Here is a 19,950-nt window from a genome sequence, read left to right on the forward strand (position 1 = left end):
CACATATGAATCTATCCACAAATCAATAAAATATATTCCTGGTGTGTATATGAACACTTGGCGCACACCCACACACACACACCCACACACCCACACACACATACATAGGGAGGGAATTTCATCAACGGCCGGGGTTTTGTGTTGCCGTCATCGGGAGGAGGCGTGGTGCTCCGGAGGGCCTCGGCGGAGCCGGGCATGTTCCAACATATCCCCGCAGAGCAGCCCGCCCTGCTCCGCGGCCGCCGCTCCGCCGCATCCGCTCCTCGAAGGACACGCGTGGCGGTGACAGCAATGCGCGTCTAACAGACAGACAGAGCCCGACCGCGGAAGGCTCGCTCGTTCCTCGGTCGAATTTCTCGCCCCACCCCCGCCCCCAACCCCAACCCCCGAACCGCGCTCATGTCCGCGCCGGTGAAGGTGATGAAGGACGGGCTGCTGGAGAAGCGCAGCAGCGGGCTCCTGCAGCTGTGGAAGAAGAAGCGCTGCGCTCTCACCGACGAGGGTCTGCGCCTGCGCAGCTGCCGGGGAGCCGGCGCTGATGCTCAGGGTTCACCGTGGAGCTCCGGGGCGAAAGAGCTGCGCTTCGAACGCATGGCCACGGTGGACTGCGTGGAGTACAAACGAGGGCTGGTGTACTTCACGGTAGTCATGGTTACCGGCAAGGAGATAGACTTCCGGTGCCCACAGGACGGAGTGGCGTGGAACGCGGAGATCGCCCTGGCGCTGGTGCGCTACAAGAACCTGCAGGCCGTGCAGACCGGGAGGAACAGACACCTGTCCACCGCACACCTGGGCAGCACCGGGGAGGATGAGGAGCCCTGACTTTTTCAGGGTAACTAGACTTCTTCTCGTCATGTCTGAGGAGGTTCTCAGTCCAAATCCACTTGTATTGACAACTGGATTTGAGTTTCTTAACTTGAAGACGTGTCTCCCCTCATCCGAGATGCTTCTTCTGTTCCAATGACCCACAGGGAGTTTTCAAAACACCTGGCAGTTCGGAAACTCCCCCGTTGGTCATTAGAACTGAAGGGATGAGGTTGGGAAACGTCTCCAAGTGAAGAAATTCAAGCCTAGTTACCGAGACAAGAAGGTTTGGGGCTATTAGGCCCAAAAAGTTTGTGTTTTAGTTATTTTGATTTAAATTCAAATATCAGTTTGCCATTTGAGTATCCCAGGGTCACCCCACTAGTGTCACCTTATTCTCACCTCAGTGTCTTCACTGTAAATGTTCTGAATTCCTACTTATAGTGGGATTAGGTTTATTAATTTTCTTTCAAAGTCAAAGGGCAGGCATCTGACGCGCTCATCTTATTTCATATGTATTTATAACTTCATTGATATTTGAGTGGCATTTAAATGTAGCCATAGTAGAAGCTATTTTCAACAGTAGTTACTACCCAGCCGACACAAGACGTCAATTAAACACAAAAATACAAACAGTCAACTGACAATCTCACAACACTGGACTTTTACAAAAAATGTTCATTCACATTGACTGAACTTAAACACTGGGATATTTAAGTCATGGTGAATTTAGGTTTCAGCATTCAGAGCCAAATGGTAACGATTTTGAACTTGACAACACAATTTACTGTACTTCAAAGAGAGGTATGAAAAAGTCAGTGACACTTTTTATCGATCAAACCAAAATATGACAGGTGTAAAACCCTGAAATACTCTTTAAGAAAGTGTCAATAACATTTCTGACTTAATGAGGAGATTTCAACAACATGACTATGTTTAACAGGCTTTAACAAACAGCTGCAGCGATGTAACTGCAGAAGGGAGCTGAATTATCTAGTCTGGCGACAACCAGATAACTCTGCCATGCCCAAGTTTGAACCCTGAAATTATGATTTACTAAAAAAAAAAAAAAAAAGAGCAGTTTATTGTTTGTGCAATCCTTTCTCCCCTTTCCCAAATATATGGTAAGTCTCGCCTGTTCTATCCTGCCCTGTCTGGTCTTTGGTTGGTGTTTGCACCTCTCAGGATTCTGAAATATATTGAGGGAAACCAGACCAGTTTTCTTTGCCTGGTGATGCCAGTTGTTGGACGAGCCCCGTGACATATGAAATGAGCTGTTCAATTTGTCCTGGGTTTTTTTTTCCTACATATAAGAAAAACACTACAATAATTCTTTCAATTCATTTACATCTTCCAGAAGGATTAAGAACACGATCCAAGGGGGAAAAAATGTGAGACTGTATTGACACACTAATAATTTTGTTTGTTCTCAGTCATCCAGGTCTTGGTTAGTTCTTGTCAAATCTTCTTGTGGCAACTGTACTTGCTTTGTTTCCCTTGAAGACAACTGAAGAAGCCTCTCAGGTGAGAGGTGACACGTCTTCAACTGAAGAAAACCAAGCCCACTTGCCATGAGAACATTTTGACAAGAGGTAATAATATTGTTGTATCAAGTAAGAACAATGTCAATATAATGTCAGAAAGATGTCAAACTCCACATCGGACAGTCCTCGCACATAAACAAGAAATCAACATAAGCCACCATTGGATTTAAATAAGTTAACTGATGTAAAAATATTGTAAATGAAGTGTAAACATTGACAGTGAGGTGTTTGGAAGATACTGGATGTTGATACTTGTAAAAAATGTAAAATATAAACAGAAATTCAACATCAGGACATTTTTTTTTAAATAAAATGGTTAGCAACAGACATGTCACCTCATATAATTAAACTATCTAAACCAACTCAGTGTCAAGCTGGCTCTTCAAAACTTAGCACCGTATTTATTCAACATCCGAATTCCTAACACCGAAATTATTTAACATCCGAATCCCTTCGAGTTAAACGCTGCACAGGACACAATAACTCTCACCACACATATTCAATATTGGTTTGTAAAATCATCTTAGCTTGACACACCATGGAAATGCCCAAGGCAAGGCTTTGGGGGATGAAAGACAGAGGGAAAAGGCAGGGTGTTCACTGCAGCTCTGTGAGTTAATGTCGACCACACCCCTGACCTAACCAGAAAAACTTTGTGGAGCAGGTTGGCCCGCGGGATCGAGATCTCCGGAGTGAGTCTCTGGGCTGGGAGAGCGAGCCATTGTTATGGCACAGGGTGGTCCCGCAATCATTTCAACACCGATCTTAACCCCCCCCTTCCCGGATAGGAACATTCATCCAGGGCCGTCCAGGTTACACCTTCACACCCAGTGTGACAGGAAGCCAAAGGCACGAGGTTACTAGCCGGTTAAGCCCTGCGGACGGATAAGGATTTTACGAGCCTAGTGTAGCCGAGCAATGGGAACGACTTCAAAGCTTTCCACGCTCCTCAGACGAGAAGTGAGCCATGTTCCACTTTTTTTTTTTTTTTTTTTTAGTCTCACCAGTCAAGTCACACTCAGTTCAACCCTGTTCGGATAACGATAAAAGACCCCTTTAGAAGTCCTATCACCCATCTGCCTGCAAAGATCCAAATCACTCACTGAACTGGCTTCATTCCCCCGTTCTGGTCTAATGGGTGTCGAAACCCGCAATCGCCAAACGGAATGAAAACACAGGGACTCTCAGGGATGAGATGACACTTAGCAAAGAGGACTCTGACTAAGCCCAAGCTAAAGGTTATTTAAAAGTGGCCCCTTGGTGTTAAGATCCTGTAATGCCTTACAGTTGTGTTAGTGCCTGTAAGAGGACTTGACTTGCTCCTTGCAACAAAAACACACACTTGAGGACATAATTACGATGCAACGTGAACTTCTAAAATAATATCTGTCCGCCTTACCCCTCACTCAACAGTCGAGTATTTTTAACCACACTCTCTCACACACACACACACACACACACACACACACACACACACACACACACACACACACACACACACACACACACACACACACACACACACACACACACACACAGAGGCCAAGGCAGTTTGACATTTTTGGTAACCATGAAATGATTTTGGGTACATTGAGTGTGTATTGATACAAATGCAGTGTTTTGTCGCCTTTTTGTTTTTTTATTGCAGTGGACGTCTCCTATCTCCCATGTTGTTTATGATGTAATTGTATAAGTCTGAAGTGTGAGCTCACACGACAGGAATCCACAGCCATGCTTCCTTAAGTGAGCCTCAGTAGCCAACTGCCAAAATTAACTCTGTAGCCGTGGCAACCCTGCATTTGGCTCACTTCTCACCACTTCAAGGTTATCATCGACCCATCTACTTAAGAACGTAACCCCCCAAAGTACATCCATGACAAAATATGACTTCTTTTTTTTTTCCCCAGATTTTCTGTTTCCTGGTAGTGATTTGTCGCTTCGCCAGTTTTCATGGAGAGCCGGATACGACGCATTGAACATGACCATCAGAGAATGCAGAGAAATGCGTCAAAGACATTCTTCTTCTCCTTCCAGTAGAATCGATGCCACGCGGCTTTTGGGTTCTCACATGGATGTATTTATAAGACCTCATTTTAAAACAGCTGCACAAGGAAAAGGAAGGCATCGCTGGCACAAGAGCAGAACTTGTGCCTTGATATTTCAAAATGTCTCCTGTTCTGGATAAAAATCCAACCCCCTTTCAAATTTATCTTTAACAGGAATCACGTTCTGTCTTAATTTCTTTTGATGCTTTTGAAAACTTTTGGTACTGACTAAAGAGTTTTGCATGTTTTTCTACAGTTTAATGTAAGGAATAAGTAATGTCCACATATTCATTGAGTTATATTTGATGTAACCATGGACAGTATTATACTCTCTGAAAAGAAATAATAAATTAAGTAATCTTCAAGTGGTGAGTTTTATCTTTCATTCTTAACAGCAAAAGTAAACTACTACTATATACAGATAGTCTTAAAAACACAATTTTGTTATTAAGCCTTGATTGCTAATTGCATCGGCTCACAGCTTTGGTTTACCTCATTGTTATGTCCTCTGGTAAACTCTCTCTCTCTCTCACACACACACACACACACACACACACACACACACACACACACACACACACACACACACACACACACACACACACACACACACACACACACACACACACACACACACACCAGTCATGTACCACAGTACTGCTCTCCTGCTCATTTGTGAATGCAGTGCTGGAGTCAGGACACCTTTTGATCTGAGCCGCTCACAGGACTAATGAGAAGCATTGAGAGCCAGAGGCATGCACACACAAATATCCACCCACACCTAGTCACACACAGACACACACACACAGAGCATAATTTGCAGATCTGTCAGTATTACCTAGAATTTATGTGTCTAAGCACTTAAAGTGTGTGTGTGTGTGTAGGTGGGTGTATTGTATCACAAGTATAGCGTTCTGTGTACGGCCTGTCTGTGGTTAACTGCAGGTCAGGTATAAAGGGCTGATTGTGTAGCAACTTCTCTTATTTCCTTGGAAAACCCCAAAGCTCACCATGCTGCCTTGGTCTGTGGAGAACTAGCAGCCCTGCAAGGAACAGAGACACCCAGCGACGGGCCGGTGCAATAGATGACGTGTGTGTAAATGAACAAAATACCATATTTGAAAGAGATGTTTTGAGCATGAGCGTAAGTGCCTGTTGGTAAGTATGTGTGATCCTCACTGGTCCAAGAGTGTGTGTACTAGCAGCCTTCTGGGGAATGTTCAAGCCAAACACCACAGCTTCTGCCCAGAGCATCTCTCATCTGCATGCAAATAAGCAGATGTGAGTACTAATGAAGTTCCAATTTATAGAGAACATATTGGTAGAAGAATGCCTCGCAATTAAAGAAGACATGGAAGTTACTTGGTGTGAGTGAAGACCATACAGAGAATAGGGTTGGATGGTGGAGGTTGACTTGCTTCGGCGCCAAAAGGAAAAGAAAAAGAAGACAACTTCCACTTAATACATCTATTACTTAGAGTAACATTACTAGTAAATTGGTTTCAACTTGAACGCCTAAAGCTCTGGGCAATAGTAGCTGCACTGTCCTTTTGTCAACACATAACAAAAAACAAAAAAATCAAGAATACAGGGATCTATTTCTTATGAATGTGGGGAATTAACAACTAACTGAATTATAATTAGAGAAGTATTATAATTCTGTCTTTGAAATACAAAAAGTACAAAAATCCCAAAACATTTCTATAAAATATATGTATGTCTATATGTTTGTGTATATATATGCACACAAACGCACACACACACACACACACACACACACACACACACAGTTGCCTACTCAAAACTCATTGACACTGCCTTGATCAAAGATGGTCAAATAAAATCTGATCATGATGTGAAAACAATGGAAAAAAAAGAACATAATTTGTCAGAAAAACACGTTTTAAACTAAATGTATTAATTTTTTTTTATGTCACATTTCCAATACTGCAAATACAAATTCCAGTCTGCTGTATTAGTGTTAAACCACTAGAGGTCTATCTTGCCTGTGGGAAGCTCTGGTAGTGTGTGTTTGTGTGTGTGTTTGTGTGTGTGTGTGTCTGTGTGTATGTGAGAGTGTCTGTGTGTGTTTGTGTATGTCAGTCATGTCTTTTAGGGCATGATGTAATGCAAGCACCTGTGTTACAAATGTTTCATGAAAACATTCTGAGCCGGCAGCTCAGCTGTTTGTTTATTGTGTTTCAACAATCTAATGCCTGAGGAGAACCAGGCGATTATGTGCTGTCAATTTTCGTAGTATTCCATGCAAGACATATCTTCGAATTACGCCTGCAAACCTGACATTGGGACTAGAATTAAACAGTTAATCAATATCTGTCATCAAGCAGACCTTCAGCCATGACAGACAGACAGACAGACAGACAGTAGGACTTGACATTTTAATTCCTAGATTTGCACGGAGGTGCCAGTTGGGACCAAAGTAGAGATCAACGCAATCGGCAACAGTTTAATCTGTTTTGTCAAAGTCCTTACTTGTTTGCCGTTTCACTCGTGCCGTGAAAAAAACATGTCATTGTAACATAATGCTTATGTAAGTGCATAAATCCAAATTTTCATTTTTCAAGGAATTCCCAATATAAACTTCGACGTGAAGCGTTGGATGGTCAACAAGGGAAATATTTTGGTTCATTTTGGCATTAAACTTTGAGGTCTTGTGTAGCTCTGTGTTGAATTTCATGCCAACACTCAGTACTCGATACTTTTCAAGTTGCACCAAAGCAGTGGATAACCTCTTCCTTCCTCGCGCCTCCGGCTTGCGTCAGGCCAGCGGGTCTCTTGTCAGGCTGATAACAGATAACCCTCCTCACTACTGTCACATTCAGGTCAACTTTGTTAATCCAAAGGGGTAGATTCACTAAGTGCTGGGGTTTAGTGCATGAATCGAAACACTACAATCTAGTCCAGTATCGTAACACATCTCAACCACTGTAAGACACGTAAAACACCAAGAAAGCCAAGTCAACAGTCTCTACGGTGAAAATGATGAAAGATTGTGAAACGTGAACACTGAGATCTGCTTGATTTTGAGTGTGTTTGTTTCCTTACTGTGTTTTATTTTTGGTCCAGCTACTATTTCGTGGGAGCAGGTTCAAAAAATGTTATGTGTCCAAGTCCCTCCCCTGACAGTGGGAACAAAAAAAAAAAAACTTCTGGCTGACTTGGTCCCACTTTCCAAAGCTCCAGGTCTCTAAATGCTAAATGCTGGCCCCTGGTTTATAATTAATCTGCGGGAGACAAATGGGGGCCAGAACAAGATTAGGGGGGAGAGCGAAATGGGAGGACTAAGAATAGCCTCCACTAACAAAAGAGAAAGAGTGAGGAGAGATAATGAGAGGTACAGTTAAATAGAGGGACTCCAAATCTTTGGCCTCATCTCTGATCAGTCCATCCTGTTGCCGAATCTTTGTCTCCTGCTCCGACCAGAGGTAAGAACCCTTCGATGCACGGTTTGCAATGTTATTCAGTCGTGTGAACTAACAGACCCCGGTGCATTTATTGTAAAAGAAACATCGAAAGACCAAAGTGCATGAATCTCTGCTTCAATTGTTAAAGATGTGCTGCATGATGTACATTTGTGGGAACTGGATTTTAAACAGTAAAACTTGGTTTTCGTCAATGGAAAGGGAATAACATAACCCCCCACCACCACCACCAAAATAATAATAATAATAATATAAGACAGTACAGAAATAAGATTATTTTCTTTTATAATTTTGCAGCCTGATGTCAACATGCAACGTTTCTCTTTTCTTTATATTTTATTTATTTATTAATTGATATATTTATTTGAATTGCCAAGTTGGCTCAACCCCAGAGGGTTCCAAGCATCTATGAGTTACAGTCAACAAATCCCTGCACCGGGTCTAGACACCCCAAAGCACCCCAACCCACCCTCCGCCCCGTCCACAGCTGTCTATCAGACATCCACTGGTCTATTTGGGGAGACAGGCCACTCTGAATTCCTCTCCAGTAGATAATCCTCTAGAGAAAGATGGGGACGAGAGACATGGATGAGGGGAGGCTATCTGTTAGGAATTTTCCAAATCCACCGGAGCTGTTTGTGACCCTTATCCTGCTGCGGCGGTTTTAAAAGGGACGTCATCCTCAACAACAGCAACTGGTAAAAAAAGGGGGAGGGACGTGAAGGTTTGGAGAAATGAAAATCACTTCTAGACTTGATAATTTGGGGGGGTTAGGAGGACGTCAATCTAAAGATAATCACAAGGTTTCACAACACTTTGGGGATGAGCTGACGAACAGCGGATGAATCCGGCGTCAGATCAGCCAAAAGATTAGGGACATTGAAACGGACTCCAGTTTTTGGCGGAGCGTCAGGAGATGCTCTGGCAATGTAAAGGGTGATGAACAAACGCTGACAACTGTTCATATGTTTCTAATCTCTCCTGACTCTCCTCCAGTGAGATCTCATCAGCAGGATGCCTGAACATGTGTGAGTGACTGGACTTTGTGTTCTTTTTATAAACTGCCCACTCATTCATTCACATGGGCACCAATAAACAAATGTTCCACATATTTTATAGCTTAGATTTCAGATGACCATCTCTTAATTCTGGCTCTCTTTTTTTTCCACAGGCAAGAGGTGAGTGTACAGGATATATTTGAGATGATCCATTTAGTAGATAGAATTATTTGTTACTCAAGTGGCAGCATCTTATATTCTCTTCTACCTCCAGAGGAAACCAAAGATCTCAGCCTCAAGAAAGCTTATGCTCAAGGTTAGAGAGACCACGGTCACACTTTTATTACAAGCTAGAAATGAAATGTGTTTTTTTTTTTTTTTCTACAAGAAAGTAGCAAAAGTTGGGGTCCAGAATCTGTGCTCATGTTCAAACAGAGCCTGATGGTGGCAAAGGCCAAGGAGGAGCTGGAGCAAGAGATCCTGGACAAAGAGGAGGAGAAAGAGAAGTATCTTGTGGAGAGAGCCCCTCCTCTGAACACCAGCCACATGAGTCTTGCACAGCTCCAGGTACCTCACGCTAAAAGTTAGGATTACATCTTTCCTTATATAATCCTCATTCCTGGGAATTTCAAGAAATGCAAATAAAGCCTTATTACGCATGACCAATACACCCTGCTGGTGAATTTCTCTTTAAACATAATTGTTTATCTTTTTATCTTCTTTAAACATAGTTTTTTATCTTTATCTTGAAGTGAAAAAACAGGACATTTCACTTCCCTCGTGATCTGAAAAAAAAAAATGTTTTCAGAGCCCTAACGTTTCAGGATCTGCATTGTTTTTTTTCCCCCTACGTTTTTGGATTATGTGTAAATATGTGCAGGATCTCTGCAGAGAACTCCATGCCAAGATAGACGTGGTAGATGAAGAGCGATATGACATTGAGGCCAAAGTGATGCTCAACACGCGTGAGGTAAAATGCACTTGGTCAGTTAATTTTCAAGAGCTGCAGGCAGACCGCATCAGCTCTTTTCTAAGTTACCCAAATCAAAAGAACCGATGACACTGAAGATGAATGACTTTCTATCCCTCGGTCCAGATTAAGGACCTGAACATCAAGGTGTTGGACCTAAGAGGGAAGTTTAAGAGGCCTAATCTACGCCGTGTTCGCGTGTCTGCCGATGCCATCCTCCGCTCACTGCTGGGCTCAAAGCACAAAGTCTCCATGGATCTCAGAGCCAACCTGAAGTCAGTCAAGAAGGAGGATACCGAGAAGGTGTTTGCAAAATACACACACACCCACACCCACACACAGTGTATCTTCCTTAAAGCAAGAGTACGGTAGTGACAAGGAAGTCACTTCTGAGTCACTTTAGGGGTGTCGTGGTGCAAGAAGTTGAGCAATAATCTTTAGAACCAAACATTCCTGGTTCGATTCCCGGCTCCTCCTAATGTGTCGAAGTCTTGTTGAGCAAGACTCACTAACTGCTCCCCAACGGCAGCCGACTGTTCATGGTTTATCCGTGATCGGTTAATTGTAGAGAGTGACTTTCCCCACGATGGATTAATAAAGGATAAATGAAACAAGAGATAGAGGCTGAGTGTGCACCTGATACTTTGTTCATCTATGTGTGTGAAAGGTGTGTCAGAGGAGAAAAACTATAAAGAATGATCCTCTTGTACACACAGGGTAGATATTGCAATTTGCTCTGATCAGTGATCAGTGTGGGCAGAGTAGCCATCAGCAGTTAAGAATTGAGTTTGCTTGTCTGAACACGCGTATCTTGAGTTCAGTAAACCAGTTCTACCAGTATGGATATACTGTGTTATCAAAGGGAAATTCCAGATGACAACGTGGATCCCAAACGGCTAGAGAAAAAAAAATACAGATGTGAAACATCTGACAGGAAAACAAATCAATGTCTGCATTTTCACAACATCCGCCTCTTGTCGTTCTGCAGAAGAGGCCGGTTGAGGACAGCGACTGGAGGAAAAACGTAGAGGCCATGTCAGGAATGGAGGGAAGAAAGAAGATGTTCGATGCTGCTAAGGGTCCCGCTCAGTGAAACTGGAGAGGGGGCGAAAGTCAACTCACTACCTTTCCTCCTAAGACTTTTCTGCAGTTTCTGTATTTTACTGACACCCCCAGCCAGGGTCCTGCATGAAAACAATATATTCAAGACATTTTATCCCAGGTGTTTCAAAACCTCTTGCTTCTGTCCAAACAATACGTCTGTGGTGTGACCTATTGATAGGAAGCTGTAAAGTTTACCATGAACTATGAGCCGTAACATGATAATGAACTGTTCATCGGCTGAGTTTGCAATAAAACGGATACCCCGAAAAAATGAATCTCATAATTTTTTCCCATAAAATGTGAACTTCAATGCAAAAAAAAAAAAAAAAAAAAAAAATCAATTTCCTTGTGATAGTTAAACAAAGTTCATCCATTGCAACAAAAAATATGATTATTTGATACGATCGGACCAGTGATCGAACCTTGCTGCAAGGTAGATTCTCCAACTACTGTGGTGCCACCCAGATTATATGTACTTTAATCGTGAAATAATTATTGTTAGCCGTAACTGTCGGTGTGATATTGCTGAACCACTTTGATGTATAATTAGAAAACCAAGAAATATGAATAACTCTAGAATTAAGGTCACAGAGAATTCAGTTTCGTGGGATGAAACTGTAGAAACTAAACAAGGTTCTGTACACTTGCAGAACACTGCAAACAAACAACTCAAAATTTGAAAATAGCAATGAACACGTTTACTGGTGTGTTAGTAGGGGTTTGCGGTAAAATTCTACTTTACAGCCTCATGAATGATGGGTTTCATAACATTCATAAAACATCCATAAAGGTTATAGCTTTCGCTGCTTGCCTGCAAAGCAGAGCTCCCACAGAACGAGCAACTGTCACCTGTCCATCGCCGTGTAGCAGCTTCCCTTCACCCATTTTCATATTCATAAAAGCTAAAGAGCACATCTGTCCTCCTGGCGGAACAAAGCCAGGAGGACAGGAGAACCACTTCTTTGGTTCTGCATTGATTTAAAATGTTTACAACAGAGAAACACAGACATTTCGAACATCAGGGAACAAGACTTGATGGCAACTAGTTACAGAGTCTAAATGAGTCACAATCTTTGAAATCTTAGCAGAGTAATGGTTTAGCCTATCTGGGTAATGATAATGAGACATTTTCCTCCTTGCTCTGTTGCTATGGTAGATGTCTGCAATGTTAAGACTGAAAAAGAACAGCCATGTTTCTCCCCATAGAAGCTGCACGGATAATTATTCTGATAATTACAGAAGTAGGAGTAAAATACAAGTCTTAAATTAACTGAAAACAAGTGTGTAAAGCTGTGGACAAGTAATGCCTGCATTACACACACACACACACACACACACACACACACACTTTCAGATATGCAAGAGTGCTGCAAGGCATTTATAATTAAGATAACGGCACACCCTGGTTACTGAAGTTTCCTGCAAAGAATTTTGCACACATGCATGATATAAAGGTATAAATCCAGCAGAGGTGGAGACTGTGTGTGTGTGTTTGTGTGTGTGTCTTGGACAGAGCCTGATTCTGGGGCAGAGTCCGAACACTCCGGCTTTGGAGAAAGGTGTGGCTTCAAAGCACAGCAAACAATGTTTGACTCTCATTGAAAAGCCAAGGGGGATGCAGTCAACTGCAGAAAACATCAAAAGCCAATATAACATGTTTACAAGGTAAATTACAGGTCTTGACTGTTAGGACTAAACCTAAATATTTCCTCTCTTGCTCCCCCTCTCTCTCGCTCTATCTCTATCTATCCCTCAGGTGGGTTGCTTACCTTTTTGATCACGTGACACATCAGTGAACTGCGGCGGGGTAAAGGTGGAGTTTGTGTCGCGCTGACGGTAATTTGACTTTTGTCCATTAGTCGACGGTCTCTCTGCAGGTGAAGTGGAACTGGGAACTTCCATTTTGGTTCAAAATGTCCATCAGTCGCAAAAACTGGTCAGCTCTGTCCAGGTAAGTCTTAACTTGCATTGAGTTTCTGCAGTGCAACATGACACCTATATTTTTGACATCATCTTTCAGTGTTGGAATTTTTTTTTTGTTTCTTCTCTATTTGGCAAAACCTTTGTAGAGTTTGACAAACATATTTTTTATCTGAGCCTTACCTGATCTCCCTCTGGCATTTGTAGCTGAATGACTTTACAGTTGGACTCAAATCCAGAAGCAGTGAGACACATCACACACTGCCAAGCTTATATTTGCACACAACATTACATCAGCCGGTAGAAACATGTCTGTGCAGTGAGGTTTGGCCAATCCTTATAGTTCTGATAACAATATTTTGTCCTATAGAAGTAAAAGATTTTTATATTATTAATAGATATAAAAATAATATAGAATATTGTTTTATTTATTAACAAGATAAAAAAATAAACAACCCTCAGCTAATTCAATGTCCCCCTTACTTTCGGCTAAATAAAAATCTGCAGAGACACGCTGATGCCACCAACTGTGCTTTTACTCCAAAACAGTCAAGGAACTAGTCAAGCGGGTTTCTTGCAGCTGTTACTTTAACCCTAATTTCTCAATTGTATCTTATTTATCTTATTAAGTGTTAACCTTTTCTGTCATGTCTGTATGATTCGTACAGGGAATTTGTTCCCTCCTCAGTTTTGTCCCGGTACTTGTGTATCAGTCCCTGCGTATGAGTGTGTTCTAACTCTGCCCCAAGCATGGCACGCCAGTGGACAATGGAGGATGAAGAGGAGGTGGAGAGGGAGAGGCGGAGGAGGTTGAAGAGTTCGAGCAGCACCAGTGACCCGAACTCTGACCTCGGTGGATCGCCAAGCGACACGCCCGTTCTGGATGCAACAAACGAGACGGACGCCACATGTGAAACGTTTCAGAGTCCAAGCAGGTCATCTTCACAATTCATCAAAATATCAATCATAACTAAACTCTAAGCTCCGGTGATTCATCATGTGTTTGCTTCTTCAACGCAACTTTGGAGTGCTCAGATGTGAGAATCCACTTTCTTTGATGGTTACACCTTTTCAGTGGTTGGATTTCAGGAGCAAACAGAGAGAGGGGATTCTTATACTTTTGCCCGATGGGAGGGTGTCATCTCTATACTTTTCAAACAAGTGAAAAACCTGAAACCGCACACAGAAAGCAGAAAAAGCTGTCCAAAACAGCAGCAGCTGAGCGCCTTCAAAGAGAGAGACCAACCATAGAATCTTTCATTTACGAAACTTGATATGGCAGAGAAAATGCCGACTGGCCCTCTCATTCATCACAAGAGCTGAAGATGATACAACCCGTACATTCGTCATTCACACGCAGACGCGTCCCCATGTATTTTCCAGTGTGGACCAGATGCAGATGGACTTCGTAGAGATGCTGCGCGTTCGGGACGAGAGGCGACGGATGAGGCACGTGGAGACGCTGAGGCGACAGAAGGAGATCGGCGAGGACGGGACGGACTCGGCCGAGGAGCGGGGCGGTGGGCCGCCGTCGGAGAAACGAGAGGCCGACCGCAACGTAGGCGGATGCGACGGCCACAGCGGCAACGGCACCACGAGCTCTGATGTCACACGCAGACAGGTAAGATTTTTTTAAAGCATTATACGAGATTTCGAATACATCTATATTGAGATAAAAACTCCTTGACCTAATATTGGACATATTGGTCCCAATAATGCTACCGTGTAGAGTAGATTATCACAGTTACCCCACACGGAGAGTTGTGTTAATCATTTCCAGATTTTACAACAACAACAACTGAGACAGGGGGGGAATTAAAGGGCGTAACATTCTTTCAAGCCTGACCCACATTCTCATTCAAACATGTATGCTTGAATAATCTGAGTGAGGAGAAGTAATACTATCTAAGGGAACCCACGTGATCCATTCAGGCAGTAGACTATATACTATAAGGTAATGACGTGCATTTGTATCCTTTCAAGAAAAAGACCAATATCTATAAAATGTTTCAATAAGGCGTGCTAAAAGTCATAATCTGGACCTTATCATTTAACACAGTTGTAGGCGGGATTCAGTCAGTGATATGGGGACTTGCTCCTAATGTATTACATAATGCAAGGTGTGTCTTGGGTGGCTTTGTGTGAAACCTGCAAGCACTGAGCTCATGTTGATCCCCGTCATTGTTTGTGTCTTTATCAGCGGGAAAATGGAGCAGCGCTGGCCAAAGAGCCAGATCCCGAGCTACCCTCCAGCCCGGCTCGCAAGTTTGTCAGGTTTGCAAGCAAATGTGTATTTTGCAAAGGCCGGACACAGTACGAGCACATTTGAAGATAAGATTGAATGATTAACACGAGGTGTGAGCGGGCAGAGCGAGAGACACAGAGATAATCGGCTAAAAGCAAGATATCTTTTTTTTACATATTTGGAAATTTCCATAAAAAAAATTCTGCAGCTTGATTAATCAAACGAGGGTAAAGACAGAAGCTTTGTCATTGTAAAAGAGCGCGATTACATATCTCATGTAGCTCATTCACGCTTCTGATGTTACAGTTCTGTTACCATCTCAATGGACAATAGTTCTTCGGCCAGCGGCCGGTCGACTCCCATGAGTCCGCTCTCTCCGAGATCTCCCATGTTCCGTCAAGCGCATTCGCCTTGTCCGAGTCCCTCCCGCAGAGATCCCCAGAGTCCCGTTTCCAACGGATACGCGCAGCAGGTACAAGCACACACAAGTAGTACGTCAAAAGCCATGATTTGCGTCTGCGGTTTCATGTTTTGATGACAAAGTACCCATACTGCACAGTGGGGTGGAACAACAGCCCCCTCCCGTGTCAAGAGGGACCATGACAGCCCATAACGACAGCTGACCGGCATTCAAAACTGAGATCCTCAATGTCGACCATCTGAAACAGCCAAAGCTGATCTTGTGTGTTTGTTATTGTTGTTTTCGTTCCAATCAGGCCGGTGAGAAGGACCTTTCCTCCAGCAGTAACTTTGAGCAGACGACTAGGCCTGCGTTCGTCAGACACAGCTCCAGGACCATGTCCTTCAGGGTAAAACACAACCCGGCACACACATTCAAACACAAAGTGACAAGGACTTCTTTCAGGAGGAATTGATATAAATAATATTAAAACAGTGCAATTTTCTGAGGCAATACCACAACATGGGTGACACACTTCTCACATCAGGTCAGTGGTCGCTGTTCTTACACATGTATGTTTTGTCGTCAACAGCTGATGAGTAAGAAAGCAGAGGAGGATTCACCACTGCAGAGGAGGTAGGAACAAATACCTTTGGCTGTCTAGATTCCCTATGTGGTATTTGAATAATAACTGTCTTCCTCTTAATTAGCGCGAGTGTCCGGACGACATCCAAAAAGGTTGGCGCCGACGCGGTAAGAAACATATTTGCGTTCTCTCTCTCTCAATGATTGTCAAGTTTGGGGGAATAAGTTAAAAATAGGTTGGAAGAAATGGGCTATCTCAAAGCAAATGCAGTTTTTAAACTAAAAGAAAACAGCATGAACAGGAGGATATTTCCGTTTTAATTTTGCAAACCATATCATTAAAGCTGGATAGAGGATATAGTTTCAATACTCTTTGGGTTTGCATCAGGAACAAAACACAGATGAGGAGAAAACACCATCTTTCCAGAGGAAGTAAGTTTCTGCATAAAATATTTGTTTCATTGCTCCACCTTTCCGAGTGCAGTATAAACCCGATGTGCATTGTGTGTCAACCAGTTCCAGGCAGAGAATTTCCTCGAGGTCCATTCAGGAGAAGATGGAGAGACTCGCTCATGCAGCACAGGTCAGACTTTTCAGCCCGTGAGTCAGAAAAATACAACCTTACATTAAAGTTTCTGCTCTCCTTTAATTTACTCCCCATTCTGCCTCTTTTACGTCATCAGAAATCTGAAACGATGCGATCTCCAGACGTTAGCCAGAGGACCCTGCTGAGGCTGGAGGAGGTGTCTAGGAAAAGAGGCATCTTTGAGAAGGAGCCAGGAAGCCCCGGCAGCCCCGGACTTCCCAGACAGGTACATTCATGGATCACGACTACCTCTGGGTTCGACCGGGCCCTTTAATGCACGCTGCAATGTATGCATTTTTATTCCGTCTATCGTGTCAGGAATTTAGAGGCCACTCTTCGGGAATGTCGGACCGGATCAACCACTGGCGGGGCAAGACCAACCAGACCGGGTCCTCTCAAAGTCCCACGGTCAGATCATCCAACTAACTGAGCACTTTGCTTTTTACTGCTCTATCAAATGTTCACCAACCAGGAAGTGGAACGCCTCCCTTTTGGCCACTGGGAGTCAGTGTTACATCAAATGTTCTTTATAGAACCACACAGCGCTCAGATTCTCCCCCAAACAGCAAATGCCAGCGCATATTTCCCATCCACCACATCATTTCTTTTTAAGATGCAGGGACACCAAAGTCCACTTCATATTCACTCCCCCATTGTGCCATGAACATGAGCTCTTCATGCAGGTGCCAAAAATTGCCATTTATCAATTAAGATCTTTGTCCTGAAACATAAACACTTATTTCATTATCATCTATGAATTTATTAATTCATTCATCTAGTAGCAGAAGTCGTGATAGCAGCACCAGCAGTTATAGAATCCATTCACTGTCTGTGTCACAAATCCTGCACATCGGGCCACCGACACGATGGAGCCAATCATTGTTGTAATCAATGATAACAGTAAGAATGTTATATCGGTTGAGGTGTTGCAAAAATACCTGCTGTCTCGCCTGTAGGACCTGAGACATGTGGACATCGGCAGTAAGAGGAGCTTGTTTGAGAAAGCGGGGGAGGGGGAAGTCTCAAACAACAGTCCTGGAAGAATCACCAAATGAGAGACTACCAAATTTGAAAGTCAGGCAGGGTAGGAAGGTGTTCATATTCTTTGTATATTTAGATGCATTTCTTGAGTTGTTTGTGAGACTGTGTGTGTGCATTCAGGTTTGATACTTTTTTCTTTTTAATTCATCTCACATCTTTATTTTGAACACGTAAATGCTTTTCCTAGTAGAGACAAATAATGTCAATGTGCGCTGCTGAATATGTTGACTTCATTTCTTTTTTCAAAATATTTTTTTCCCTCCATATGTCTTTTAAATGTAAACATTTTTAAAAGTGAAGTCTTAAATTTGATTTTCTAATTTTTTTTTTTCATCCTGCTTTTGTATTCCCAGGAACATTTGGACCTGTGGGACAGAACCGCGGATTTAAACAACAACATGACGAACCGACTGTCTTTTTTAATGTGCTCAATATTTTTTTTTGCTTTTCATTTCATCTTCACTGCCAGAGAACCAAAGAGAAATAGCAGAGTGTTCGGTTCATTTTGTACTCGGCTGTATCATTTACTTAAATGCTAAAACACTGTCTGAGTATTTGTCTTAAAGCCGTAGAGCCAAGACTCCAGGAGAAAAGAAAATGAAAGCACTTTAAACTGGTGGAGATTTTGTTCTGTAAAGTACAGGATTGTCTGTGCACGAATTCAATAGGGTTATTGTTGACTAGGTCGTCATAATACTATTAGATAAAACCTGCTTCCAACTGCAATTTTGTTGAGAATTTTCCTGGATATTGAAATCATCACAGAGTTTTAAATGCCTTTTTAAATGTTTAAATGTCTTTTTAAATGCAACCTCCACTATTTCTCCTTATCTTGCATGCTAGAATTAATACTGCAGTGTTTATATTGTATATACACTGAGGCGCACATATTAAAGGTTCATCTCCCATTTCAAATACTATCTTCCATTATCTAATATTGAGGGGATTATTCTGATTTCTTCAAAATTCACATCTTTCAACTGTTCACAAACAAGTTGCCCATAACGCATTGCAGTCCGTAGACTAATCTACTCATCTCCTGTCCTCAGCTGTCACCACTGACAGCAAACCAACGGCCAGCCTGCCAGTAGCTTATCTAATTGTAAACTAACTATCTGCACCATCAGAGGACATATTTACTTACAGCCAATCATATCTTACTCTGTATTCCTATAGGATAAGAAAAATTATATATTGAACATTAGCCACCTTCCTTTATTCTACCATTCTCAGTACCAGCTGGAGGCCTTTCTGTGTGGAGTTTGCATGTTGTGCATGAAGTTTACATATCTATTTGGATTTCCTTCCTTCCCAAGGTGTTTCCAGACGTGTGAATGAGACAGTGAATGGTTGAAAGTCTATATTTGGTCCTCGACTGGCGAGCGACCCCGGGTGACCCCACCTCCGGCCTGGTGACAGCTGATATAGGCCCGAGGTCACCCCCTACCTTGAGAGCAGGAAAGCCGTTTTGAAAATGAATGAATGAATAATTGTGATTTATAATAATTGTGACACACACTTTTAACTATAAAATCAGGGTTTCTATTGCTATGCTTTGCTGAATTTCTACCTTACATTTCAAATACAACGGCTCACTGAGTTCCAAATCTTCCTTTGTTTTCCAATCAAGTTACTGATAAAAACAAAAGCAATACTTCTGTCATTAGATTCATAAAATTCACAACTAAACGGAGAAATATCAATCTGGTTTTGCGGCGTTCTCAAGCTGCAGTGTCATCCTGTGTGAAGTATCTTTAGAAGGTACAAGCTTGAGGGTGGGACTGACACGCCAAAAGCCCCAGTTGAGCTATTATATTGATTACTATATTTTCATTTGGCTAAAAACAACCTTAGATTTACACTGCACAATCAATACTCTGAAACGAAAGCATTGGTTTGGTGAGTGAATAGGTGTTTTCAGAAGGGCTGGTGTCTGGAAAGGGGGGCGCAGGAGAGACAATAGGAAGCAGCACCTTGCACAGTTAACAATTAATAGCTGAGAATTCAGGCTGTTTCAGTTTAGTCTGTGCATTTTTAAGGATGGCAACAGAGCAGAAGCCAAGGAAAGACAAATCATCACAAGCTGCAGGTATCTGATAAGAATAAGAATAAGAACAACTTTATTTATACCGAAGGAAATTGTTGTGCCAGTTTCAAGTAAAACATAACAATAATAAATAATAGCAGGAAATAGATAGAGTGGATTCCATAGGATAAGTGTGCAGAACACACGACAGTCTGGATTGACCCACACATTAACACTGT

At 42.5% G+C, this 19,950-nt stretch overlaps 3 protein-coding genes across 3 annotated transcripts; all 3 read left to right on the top strand.

Annotated features, from left to right (window-relative positions):
• Positions 1-237: 237 nt before the first annotated feature.
• On the top strand, positions 238-4,758 carry phlda3 (pleckstrin homology-like domain, family A, member 3). The gene is made up of 2 exons (XM_086141866.1): positions 238-832; positions 4,256-4,758. Exon 1 carries the CDS (start codon positions 400-402, stop codon positions 820-822), a length of 423 nt encoding a protein of 140 aa, XP_085997992.1. The 5' UTR covers positions 238-399; the 3' UTR covers positions 823-832; positions 4,256-4,758.
• A 4,192-nt stretch (positions 4,759-8,950) lies between these two features.
• On the top strand, positions 8,951-11,179 carry tnni1a (troponin I type 1a (skeletal, slow)). The gene is made up of 6 exons (XM_086141780.1): positions 8,951-9,014; positions 9,109-9,150; positions 9,270-9,401; positions 9,715-9,804; positions 9,931-10,107; positions 10,793-11,179. The coding sequence occupies exons 2-6, from the start codon at positions 9,142-9,144 to the stop codon at positions 10,895-10,897; spliced, it is 513 nt and encodes a 170-aa protein (XP_085997906.1). The 5' UTR covers positions 8,951-9,014; positions 9,109-9,141; the 3' UTR covers positions 10,898-11,179.
• Positions 11,180-12,543: 1,364 nt separating this feature from the next.
• Positions 12,544-18,955, top strand: lad1 (ladinin). The gene is made up of 15 exons (XM_086141762.1): positions 12,544-12,573; positions 12,768-12,859; positions 13,578-13,763; positions 14,212-14,449; positions 15,029-15,102; positions 15,380-15,545; positions 15,790-15,882; positions 16,066-16,109; positions 16,184-16,226; positions 16,447-16,490; positions 16,575-16,641; positions 16,742-16,870; positions 16,963-17,052; positions 17,601-17,728; positions 18,039-18,955. Exons 2-14 carry the CDS (start codon positions 12,822-12,824, stop codon positions 17,697-17,699), a joined length of 1,311 nt encoding a protein of 436 aa, XP_085997888.1. The 5' UTR covers positions 12,544-12,573; positions 12,768-12,821; the 3' UTR covers positions 17,700-17,728; positions 18,039-18,955.
• Positions 18,956-19,950: the final 995 nt, after the last annotated feature.

The sequence above is a fragment of the Fistularia commersonii genome, chromosome 34 (genome assembly GCF_037954325.1).
Source record: "Fistularia commersonii isolate RoL2024-O1a breed Wild chromosome 34, RoL_Fcom_v1.0, whole genome shotgun sequence".
Taxonomy (NCBI): domain Eukaryota; kingdom Metazoa; phylum Chordata; class Actinopteri; order Syngnathiformes; family Fistulariidae; genus Fistularia; species Fistularia commersonii.

Excerpts from the sequence above, each read along its gene's own strand:
- lad1 (XM_086141762.1), top strand. The coding sequence starts at position 12,822 with ATGTCCATCAGTCGCAAAAACTGGTCAGCTCTGTCCAG. Across the intron at positions 15,103-15,379 it reads CCGGCTCGCAAGTTTGTCAG|TTCTGTTACCATCTCAATGG; the intron begins GTTTGCAAGCAA and ends CTGATGTTACAG. Across the intron at positions 16,642-16,741 it reads GACTCGCTCATGCAGCACAG|AAATCTGAAACGATGCGATC; the intron begins GTCAGACTTTTC and ends TTACGTCATCAG.
- tnni1a (XM_086141780.1), top strand. Across the intron at positions 9,402-9,714 it reads TGAGTCTTGCACAGCTCCAG|GATCTCTGCAGAGAACTCCA; the intron begins GTACCTCACGCT and ends AAATATGTGCAG. Across the intron at positions 9,805-9,930 it reads TGATGCTCAACACGCGTGAG|ATTAAGGACCTGAACATCAA; the intron begins GTAAAATGCACT and ends CCCTCGGTCCAG.
- phlda3 (XM_086141866.1), top strand. The coding sequence starts at position 400 with ATGTCCGCGCCGGTGAAGGTGATGAAGGACGGGCTGCTGGAGAAGCGC.